At 33.5% G+C, this 12367-nt stretch overlaps 1 protein-coding gene across 1 annotated transcript; it reads right to left on the minus strand.

Moving 5' to 3' along the window:
* Positions 1-11250: 11250 nt before the first annotated feature.
* On the minus strand, positions 11251-11423 carry LOC116210118. The gene has a single exon (XM_031543929.1). It carries the CDS (start codon positions 11374-11376, stop codon positions 11251-11253), a length of 126 nt encoding a protein of 41 aa, XP_031399789.1. The 5' UTR covers positions 11377-11423.
* Between the last annotated feature and the right edge of the window lie 944 nt (positions 11424-12367).

The following is a 12367-nucleotide window of genomic DNA, read 5'->3' on the forward strand; positions in this document are numbered from 1 at the left end:
TTTGAAACTAACAGATTCTGAACTCGATTCTTATTATTCGGGTTTCTCATGCCCATTTGCACTTCACCTACTATATAAGCCCATAAACTTTTAGAATAAACACCATGCATCATGATCTCTGAAATAATTTCACCATACTTCGTATTTTTAAAAAATTCACGACACATTACGATTTTTTTAAAATTTTCATCGCACATCATATCATTACTTTTCCGTCCAAAAATTTTGAAAATATGATGTGTAATGAAATTATTTAAGAAACCATGATGTATTGTGCTATTTACCCAAACTTTTATTATAACCTAACAAAATAAAACATAATAAACTGTGCCATTTGGGCATGCATGCTCATGCAATTATTAGCTTAGTCCGTGCCAAGTAGATTAATTGCACTTCATGATTTGCATAATATAAACACCAATCTTATCTCTCATCTTCTGATGGATCTTGTTCTATTCTCGCTTATCGATATAATTACACTTATGGATTAGTTTCATTAAACAATTAAATCGAGGGACTGGATTGACCAAGCTGTGTTTTCTTTCTAGGTTCGACTTTTTTTGTCGGGACTATTTTTTTTCGGATTTTTACAAGAATGAACGTGCAAATACCACATGATGCATAGCCCTATTGAATAGTAAAAAGGCCTCCCATGGAGGTACTAGAAAACAGAGCATATGCGCAACGAAAACTTTAAAATCGGTAAAAATCAAATTTTTATCACATGCTCGATTTTAATCAAAAGTCGAGATCATATCTCGACATGAAATATCACTTTCTAACGAATAGAAAATGACATATAATGAATTCATAAGTATAGTTACTACCTTTGTACTTACTCTTGTCGGGTTCGGTTCGTTTCGATCGATCAATGGAACAGTCCAATTGTCCGATCTCTAGCTCGTCTACGCGAACGTGTCACCACTAAGGATAGCTTCCTCTCGATCCGTCTACTCCAATCTAGGTCACCAAACTCAAACAGCCACGGAAGGAGAAGACCGCGTCGAGGTAGACTCGGACAACACTGGTTCACCAAGCCAAGGATGAAATGGCCTCCGATCGGTGAAGCAAAGGGCGCAGCTGAGTAGAGGGTCTTAGTCGAACCTCTCTTCCTCTCTCTCTCACTTTTCAAGTCATGAAATAAACGGCAAACTTATGATCAATCGTAAGACACTACTCTATATATAGATTCTTAGATTTACCATAGGGATCTAATTGCAATTATTAATTAATCTATATTAATTAATTAATCACAATTAGTCTTTGCACTTTAAGTCATCTAATGACTTGCCCTCTAAATAAGAAAGAAAGATCACTTTTATCTTTGACACAAGTTTCCACTTATAAATAATCTTTTTTATAAAAACTTTCCAAATAAGAAAACTCTCGTATTTCCTTAATTAGATTCATCTTGATATTGGATTTGGTTTCGGGATGTGCTAGTACCCCTACAACCACATTGCAAGCCTCATCTGATAATTGATTCCTAAATAACTTCCGTAACTAGAATTAATTCTTTTTCTCAACTTAAACACTTTCATTATGTGTGATTAACTAGGTTCATCACTAAGTGACAATAGAATTATAATATCAACTCATTTGATATTATCAGAAACTTTTTTCATAACCAAAAGAATAATTCCCAAAATGCCATCGGCTCCCAAAGTTCATGAGTGACGCTCTAACAACATATTATGATAATCCAAATAGTAACGAATGTATAATTAAAACATTCTAATGAGCTTGTGATCGTATATATCATGCACTGAGTCCTTTCACTACAAGATCTCGATCTAGCCAAGGCCAAGGTAAATGTCAAATCCTATAGCCGACTATATGAATTTTCTTATTTCATTCTTGAATATATAGCTCTTAAATAGAAACTCTTTTCCATTTAAGTCTATCTACCCCGACCGAGAATTTCTCAATCCAGAATAAAACTCATAACCATAGTACATTTTCCCTGTTTACTCAGGTTAGTGAATCTCGTCTTAATCGGACACCTACCTCCAAGTATAACTAATTAGGACCATCATATGTCGAATACTCATGCTAAGTACAAATACATTAACAGTAGCAAATTCTAATTATGCATACATGAGATAACGTTTCATCTTAAGTCTAAGGACTATATATACTAATACGGTCTAGATAACATTCATTGACATTAGTAAATTACCATGTGAATATTATCAAAGTGTCACGTTCAACCACTTATCACATAAGTATAGACATGTCTGTTCTCACAACGGTTGCCAGATAAACTGGACTCATTACTCCTTACCAATATCTATATACTAATCATGGATACAGATAAATGAGACGATCTATTCAGAAAGATTATGCTCAGTCAAGTCTCCGATGATCGTGAGCAGTTTAAAGATATTCTTACCGAATTACTCTATTACTGATATTCTTAACTCTTTAACAATAAAGCATTCGTCAAATATATTATGGACTTATTCTAATAAATATAAACAGTATATGAATAATAGAATAAATGTTATTGATATAGATAGGAATTATCCAAATACATCAATTGACTTTATCACTAACAGAAGGTCCTATTCCCTTTGAACATTCACTTGCTGAAAGGGATCGCCAAACAGTAATGGGACTAATCTCTCTTGAAATGAAACAGTGAGCCAATTCATTGTCTGAGCAATTTTTCCAGGACTTGATTAATTACGAGCCACGGGGGAGTTGAACTTTATGGTACCCAAAGTTGCGAACTTTTTTAAGATTATTATCAACCCAATTTGTATGCTCAATTAATTTAATAATGGAAAATTAATCTATAATATGAATGGCATTCTTTTTCTTATATTCAATCAACGGTTAGCTAGATAGAGTGAGTTGGCTTTTCAGCTCTTATATCTTAATTTATCTCTAAGAAATCGTCTTGGGACTTAATTATTAATTAATTAGAAGTAATTTCAATTAATCAAAGAAAATGTACACCTAATAAACAAGAAGTTTTAAGTTCAATATTCAGGTGGGACTACCCGTACCTCATTATTAGATATTTAAAATTTTTATTTTATTGTGCTAGGCTCATGAGTCTCCCTGATAATCGAAAAAACTTCTAGTTAATATTAATATAAATATATGTGTTGCTGCGCTTTCCACTACATAGGAGTCAAGGGATGCTGGTTAAAATTAGTTGAATATATAACTCAGGTATTATTATTAGCAACCACTTTTTCTCCTTCAGGAAACTCGGAGGAAGCCTCTCTCTTTATGCTTTCTATATTTTTTCCTGACTTATTTTAACTAGCTTTTATACCCATGCGCTGCACGGGGTTGTGTTCATATATCTATATATCATTTTCTATTATAGTTATTTATATTTTTATACAAAATGATAATAATTTTTAATTATTGGTTTTAATATCCAAATAATATTTTTATTATAAAACTTAGAGTAAGGTAATTATTACAATAATAATTTCAAGGCAATTATTTCAACTAATATGCATCACATTCTTAAATTAATTATCAATACAGATTTATGACATAAAACATTATTTATAACATCCTTATTTTTATTTTTTATCAATTAATAGCGTTTATGTTATAAATTTTCTTTTATAGCATTTTGTTTTTTAGAAACTCTATAAACATAAGATGGATTTTTCTGTAGTTTTATATCATTTGTATTATATATATTTTCATTTTAAAACACATATATATCCTTTCTTATATATTTTTTAAAAGTATTTTTTCTTTTTAAATAAATAAAATATGCTCAATGTTAATTTCAAGTTTCATTCGCTAATCAATTAATAAAATTTGATAGTCTTGAGTGGTTCAATAAATATTTTGTAAGTGAATATTCTCAGTGCATTATATATTTATATAATCTTTGTATAATATATAAGTTTTTTATAGATATTCACATAAGATTGGTTACGTGTTTTTAGAATATAAAATTTTATGGCATTATCATTTTATATATTTAGTTTTTATTTCATAAGTTCATATAATGTAATATTTTTTTCCTTATAATAATAGATCTTAGGTTAACATCTAATTAAATATTTATATATTAGTAAACTTAATTGTCACTTATTTTTTAAGTTGAGTCTTTTCTAATAAGTCAAAAACATATTGGATTTTCATAATTGGACTTCAGAAGATGAAATCAATTCTCTTAATTTTTTCATATATTATTTTAATAATTTTCTCTATTAATGAGAGAGCATTTATTGCTATATGAGTCTATTTTACTTATATATATGGATTACAATTAAGTTTGTAAGTAATTACTTGTGTGAAAAGTTTTTAAAAAGAATTTCAACATCCTTTTTGAACTAAATAATCCAATTACTATTTCAAGAGTATAATCAAGCATTTATAGAATTGGAAAAAGAACTAATTCTAATTAATCGAATTTGAAAAAAAAATATATATATTTCTAAATTGTATGAATTCTTAGGATAATTTATTTGTATGAATTTTTTTTCTAAGGTCCTTGCAATTTCAATAATGTAAGTAAGATTACTTGTGTGGAAATTTTTGAAAAATACTTCAATATCCTCTTTAAATTGAAAATTTGAATTTGATCTAAGGAATATGTTTAAACTCATGGCATTGAAAATTAGAAATAAAAATAAATCACTTGTAACTCACTAAAAGTAATAGCCTTTAAATATTCCAATTACAGTTTCAAAAATGTAATCAAGAATTTGTAACATTGGAAATTGGAAAAAGAAAATAATTTAATTAATTGAATTTGAAAAGATTGTATTTATTCCTAAATTATAGGAATTCTTCAATCAATTTGTTTGTATGATATTTTTTTAATCTTTGAGTTTATTTGATGTTGGCAAAATATTTTTAGATATTTTAGTCAATATCGATTTACTTGTTAAACCGAATATTGAAAAATGGAAATAATTAATAAATTGAATTTACAAAATTACATTTATTCATGTATTGCATTAATTTTGAAATCCATCAATTGTTGTATTAAAGAGAGTATAGAAGATGCCACATGGAGGCCAATTTGTTTGCATTAATAATGGTTGAGAAGATGCCACGTGACGGGATTTAGAAAAGTCAAAAGTAACACAAAGCAGATTCTGGTGAAGCCAAGAGTAACACTTGACGGAACCACATTCAATTTCTCCCTTCGTATTGGAATTATATATTATATATAGGTTCTTTCTTCTTGTTTTGGCTCTTCAGTGATCAACTATAAGTTGGATTTTCTTGTAAATTCTCTTATAGTCCTTTAATTTCTATAAAAAAAAAATCTCAAATCATCATATCTCCCAATAATATAATAAATATAATCGATAAGATTACTATTATATGTATTATTAATGAAAATTATGATGACTATTAGTCACGTAATTAACACCCATATATGAATATAATATGATCAATATCTACTCAACAAACGTGATAAAATTTGATCACTAGAGAATTTTTTTTGGCCGGGGGATTACCAAAGAACCTATCATAGCTTTCCATGGTAATTTATGAGAAGGCATTCCTTCAATTCATTTAAGGCCCATTTGGTTGGGCGGAAATCCAATTCTTTTCCTACCCAATTCTGTCTCTTTTCAAAGCCCGCGTTCCTCGGCTCTTAGTTGGGTCGGATTTCGAATTCTGTGGAATCCTCGTTCCCTTTTCGGGCCTAATTTGCAATCTCCCTCCCACCTCATATTTCAAGTTCTTTGCAGGGAAGAATCGAAACGACCCAAGCTCGGTCGGCCGCCGCCGCCACTGCCGCTCTCGGCGCCATTGCCGCCCATCTACCTTGGCTGCTACACCTCCGACCGACCTCCCCGGGCCGGTCTTGGCACGATGAATCCGGATCTGGCTCGCCATGTATATCTCACCGGCACTATGAAATGCTGTCGTCTTGACGTCGCGGAATCGCGAGCCTCCCTGGCATAGCCTCCCGACGGATCATGAGGCTCGCCCTGGGCTCATGAGCTACAGCGACCTTAGCCTCGAGGTTGTCTGGGCCCACGGCGAGGGTCGCCGAGTCTCGACGACCCTCACGAAGGCTCGGCAGCTTGTGGATTTCCGCAAGCTTCCTGAGCGAAAATCTCACCGTGCATGTGCAATATGGCCACGGCGAGGCCTGATCCGGCATCGCCATGCCGGGACCGGCTCGAGGATGTCAATTGGAGGTCCGGCAGGCAAGGTCGACGAGCGGCGGCGATGACGACTGTGGCGGCATCGGGCAAGGAAAGGTAAATAATTTTTTAATTTTTTTGTTATTTAATTCCGATCCAATTCCGAAGTTCAAAAAAATAATGTTTAGAATCTCAATTCTCATAATTTAAATTTCAACCTCTTTTCAATTTTATTCCTCCAATTTCATTTCAGAAAACCAAAGGTGGCGATAGTATATTGACTTCCTCTCCTGTACTATCTTATTATTCTCATTATTCTAAAAAAAAAATCATATTTAAACTCATATGGGGGGGGGGGGGGCATCATCACCTGATTACAAGAAATCAAATATTACATACTATAATACACGGACATAATTTCTTCATCGGACTAATGCATCCAGAAGATTCATCTCATAAACAATAACCACATCATGAAATCTCTCAAAAATTTTGAATTCAGAATTAGATATTCAACGCTATTGTGTTGAACAGAACACGCATAAAAGATATGAGTTTTCATGATATATGAGTGTCCTCGATCGGAAAGACTAGAAAACTCCAATATGGTATAATGAAAATGTTATCCCATGTTTTTGTTTTTGTTTTTGTTGTGAGTGCAAGTCATTTTCACAAAATCAAGATCCTCATATCGTATAGCCCAAATAAAGAAGATCATATCCCATCTGATCTTTTTTCTTTTGTCACCTCTAGAAATCAATTTCTTTTTTCTTTTTCATATTTTTTTCAATTATTTTTTTCTTTTTCGGAACATATGCGATACGACATTTCATTAGTGCATCAAATAGTAAAAGGAGGCAAAGAACCCTTCCCAGTTAGACAACAGCAGATGCAACGCATTTCATTGATCAATTTACTTAAATAATTAATTTTTCTCCAAAAAGATTCTCTCTCGGCCCAATCAAACAACTTTTTATCTTTGTGAATCAAACACATGTTTTCCTTAGTGACTTCCAGCCCACAACAAGATTTGGATCCGTGAAGTGGTTTATTCTGTAGAGATTTTGCGAACAATATGTATGTATATATATATACATACTTGTTAGAAATTTAAAATTAGATATTAATAGAAAGAGCATGCCTTCAAGCTTAGCCTATCTATGATTTCCTTCTTCAAGATATATATATATATAAATCATAAGATAATGCACCAAAAGATAAGAGGCAAACATCCCCCACTCGTTGTCCTTTGGCAGCCCTTTTTCAATAAACCAATCATATCTTGACTATTTACGTTACGTCGCCTGATAACTTTAACCGATATATATCCCGAAGTTGTAACTATAGGGGACAAAGAGATCCAGATCAAACCCAACATTTTAATAACACCTCAAAGGTGTGCTTTACACTGCAACTAGAGGATAACTTGGTGGGCAGCTATCTCAAAGCTATTTAAGACATCATGGAGATCTTGAAAGATTGTGTTCCTTCGATTTAAAGCCACAAAGAACACATAATTTATAGAAATCACTACTTATTTAGATTGCAATCTTACCACTTGCACGGTGGAAGCGAAGATAATGATTTGAAAAAAAAAATAGTTAAATGCATCGCTTGGAGGAGGAGGAAGATCACGAATTTTTGATAAAATTTAATTATCAGATACTCTCACGTAAATTGAGAGATTTTCCATGAAGGAGAGCTGTAGGAAGCCGAGGCTAGGAATATGATATAAAAACCCGGACCCATGATTCCGGGACGAGATAGAGTATCAGATCGTTGTACTCTGAAGGACCCGCATTTTCTATTATTAATTACAGAACTCGTTAAAATATACATTTAAACGATATTCTTATCCGATACTTTTTTACTTTTTCAGTTCAAATGGACCTTTATGTACTGTAATGAACTATGATGGTTAATTACTCGATATCTATCCATAAAGGGCGGGGGATTCGAATATGGAGGGTAGTTGTAGTATTAAAAGATCCCATAAAACTAAAATGGAGGAAAGGTGATATACTAATTATATAGATATAAATATAATGTAATGTAATGGCAATAGGATAGGAAAAGTTGGTGAAAAATATTTTTTGATAGCAATTTGGCAGATAAAGCGAGAGATGATGCGTCCAGAAAGAACAGGTTGGAGATGTTGATGGGTTCTATCCGGACAGAAAGAGAAAAATGCCGTATTTGGTGATACGGCATATCTTTTTTTTTTTTTCTGTTGGGAAAGGTTAATAATTGGTCCGATGAAGAGGGCGTGATCTTGACCAGGTTCAAGTAGACGACCAGCTTCGATCGGTTCGATGAGAGATTATATAGTCATTACATTAGTTGACAAGACAACCAAAAGAGCTGGTCATAACTTTTAATGTGTGCAATATGTGCTTTACAGATTCACATCCAAAATTCCATATGATTCAGAGCTAGACCAATCCTGCTTACAGCCGTTGACAATTGTTAGACCAATCAGGCTTCCATAACTGAAAATATACATCCTTCAACTATACTGGCTCACTAAGACTAATCTTGGCTTAGACGTCTGATTAATTGATCATGGACCGTGACCATACGAGATGCTTTTAGAAGGATCTGATCGAATCCCTATATTGCAGATAAAATATGTCTATTGGCTGCTTAGTTCACCAACTATAGAACACACATTGTAATTCTATTCAACTATACTAAATTCCAAGTATCTCCACTTGGATCAAGGTAGTCCAAACGAGTAGTTAGAGAGTCCACAAAATTAAAATATAAAATTGAATCGTAAAATTGTAAGTTTTCATATAAAAAATTAATATAGTATTTAAATAATAATTTTATACCTATCTATCTATATTAGCAATAACCACTATACAGAATTAAAATTATGTCTTAATGAACATTCCTACTAATGTGTCATAGAACAAAATAAGTATTATCTTCTTTTCTTTTCTTTTTTGGTTTTAGAGGAAAGTAAGATTGAATTTTGATTTTAATTAGATTGTGACGATTGTGTTGTTGAATTATAAGAAAAATGTGAAAAAGTAATTAATAGTTGAGAGAAATTAATGATTATGTTGTTAAATTGTGGAAAAAGTATTGGATAATTAAGAGAATTTAGTATTAAAAATTGAATTGAATGGTTAAAAAAATTGAAGAAAAAGGAAAAAGTAATAATTATATTGTTGATTTTTATTATGTATTGTTGATTTTTATTATGTAGTGAGTAGAGTTAAAATTAGAATTAAAATTTTAAAAACTTGATTGCAAAACCAAACGGAGTGATAAGATTCAACTAGTTGCACTCAAATTGGATTAAAAAATGACAACGTAATTGCGTTGACTGGTAGAATCGAGTTTCCATAGTTTTTACTTAACATAATCGCTTGTATTTCTGCTCGAGTTCATCAAAATTAAGTTTTTATGGCGACTGGACCCATCATAGAAGGCAAAAAATAAAATCATAAGAGTTAGAATCGCTATTTTGACACCAATGAGTAGGACTTTGTCAAACTTATATCAATGAGTCCAGCCTAATTAGCAGCTTCCGGTCACTTTATAACATTGCGACTAAAACACAAGAGAATGAAGAATTGCACTGTATATCTGAAAATCAAACAGTAACCCATGTGCCCTTACTGAAGAATTTCACTGTTTACTAAACAGAAGAGATTGAATAATTTCACAGTTTATTCGAAATCTTATAATGAAATCCATGTGCCTTATTGAAAGAACCGAATAAAACAATGCCAAATGAAAAAGAAGTCGTGTCCTATCAAAGAAAGGGGAAAGATAAAAAGGAGAAACGAGGAATCAAAAAGCGGAGAGGAGAAAAACAAGAAATGAAACTCATAGGACATCTCTTTGTCGACAAGGGTGCTGATAAGGCACTAGAGCCCAATAATTTAAGAAAATATTGGACCAGCATTATACAGTCACATAGTTATGTATAATTCGATTAACAACAAAACAGGTATATAAAAAATACAATTATAATTTATAAAATTCTTTTTATATATTTTATATATATCGATTGCTGGTTGTGTTTTATACAATTATGTCACGCAATACTTCTCAAATTTTGAAGGGGGTAGGATTCATCTCCCTTTCTTGGGCTGGTGGGTCCCGCGTTATTGAGTCGTCTGCCACGTGGCACCTTTTCCTGGGCACAAAGTGTACCGGGCCCCATTTTTTATGGGAAAGCGATTGCCTCAAAGGTCGACTGAGTGGAGGATCCATGTAGGCAAAAGCATCGATTTCAATTTTCTTAGAGATGAGTATATGTGCGTACATGTTATAATTATGAAGAAAAGACTAGTAAATCAAAAACCATAGTCTTTAAATCATGATATATGATACAATTAACAAACTGTTCTATCACCATGTGAATATTTTAAATAGTATAATGATTTGAAATCACTGACGATATTTAATAATAATACAAATTGATATTGGAGTGAATTTTAATTAGTTCCGTCTAATAGACCGATCACATCTCATATCCGATCTAGGAGATAAAAAAAAAGAATGCCTTACGTGGGCAAAAACCCTCAAGAATATTCCTAGATATCATTCTGAAATAATTTGCAATAAAATATAAGTAATTTATGCCAAAATATTAATGTTATTCAATAATATCCCACTAAAGCAAATTTCAGCTCACTATGTATTATATATATGATCCCAACCGCTTCCACTTCCAAGGCAATAACAGTCCCATCCTCTCAAGAGCTGCCCTAAGCCTAATTACATTTACAGCTCTCTCTCTCTCTCTCTCTCTCTCAATTGAAATGTCTGCTTCGACTTCCCTACTCTTTCAAGACTTAGTGGGCGATTTCTACTCAAGAAGATTGCTCCTTCTAAGCCCTAGCCTGCACCAATCGTCGTCGTCATCAGCATCAGCTCCTCCCCCCACCATAAGCCACGGCTCGTCTTCTTCATCGGATGCATATGGGCCCGCGGACAACAGCTTCGACTCAAATGTTGTGATGGTCCTCTCCGTCTTACTATGCGCCCTCATATGCTCCTTGGGGTTGAACTCGATCATCAGGTGTGCGCTGAGGTGCTCGAGCTTTGTGGGATCAGACTCCTCTGGCAGTGGCACGTCGACCCGGTTAGCCAACACCGGGGTCAAGAAAAAGGCTTTGAAGACTTTCCCGGTCGTGAGCTACTCATCAGAGCTGAAGTTGCCAGGGCTCGACACTGAGTGCGTGATATGCTTGTCGGAGTTCGTCCCTGGAGAACGGGTCCGGCTCCTGCCCAAATGCCACCACGGGTTCCATGTCCGATGCATCGACAAGTGGCTGAGCGCTCACTCGTCGTGCCCCACTTGCCGGCACTGTCTAATCGAGACTTGCCAGAAGATCGTGGGGTGCAGCGGTACCGGCCAAGCCAGCTCATCATCAGAACTCACAACACAGCTGGCTCAACCAATTCAGATCACTATTGCACCATTAGAACCGGAGGGTCCAGTACGGAATTACCGTGGCACCACTAGCTAGCTTGAACATGTACTATCGTGTATGCCCTCCCTTATACCATTCAAGATTAGCGCATTATGTCCGGTAGGGTCCCGATATATGGTAAGCACTAGAGGAGAATAGTTAGGGAGTGATTTTAGCTAAGTACGTAGATTAATTAAAGTGTACATACTTTCAAGCATGAGAGCACGCACTTGTGTTCTATGAATTGGTTGCAAAGAAATTCCATTTCTCAACAAAAATTGTTGATTTCTATAATAATTCGGGTTTGTTGGGCAAAAATTTGAGACTCAAATACAAATTCAGTTGCGTGAACAAGAGAGAAAGAGAGTCAAAGTGGCTGATCATCAATTGGAGGACTCTGAGAAGGAAAGGCACTAAAAAAAAGGAAAAAAAAAAAAAAAACCAGCCCGGGCAATCTACTTAGCCAACTACACTTACACTATACCACCAAGCAAGCATTATTAAAATCTTGACAAAATATAGAAATAACACAGTGGAGAGCATCACATGTTTTCGCCTGAAATTTTAAAAAAAAATTCCAATTGCATATATGTGTAGTTTCCGTGGCTCTTCATTTCCTCTCCTTTTTTTTTTTATTGAACTCATGAATCTTTCTTTTAACCTAAAAAACCTACAAAACCTTGATAAATCCTATAACTCAAATCAAAATCTATATTTATATTATTTTATATGGTAAAATTCACATGACTAACAAATGTACTTAAATTAGTTGACTTGAAAAAGATAGAAGAAATTAATTTTAATTTCAAAATTAAAGAATTACTTAATTATATGAGAAGA

Source organism: Punica granatum, chromosome 6, assembly GCF_007655135.1.
Source record: "Punica granatum isolate Tunisia-2019 chromosome 6, ASM765513v2, whole genome shotgun sequence".
In the NCBI taxonomy this organism is placed as follows: domain Eukaryota; kingdom Viridiplantae; phylum Streptophyta; class Magnoliopsida; order Myrtales; family Lythraceae; genus Punica; species Punica granatum.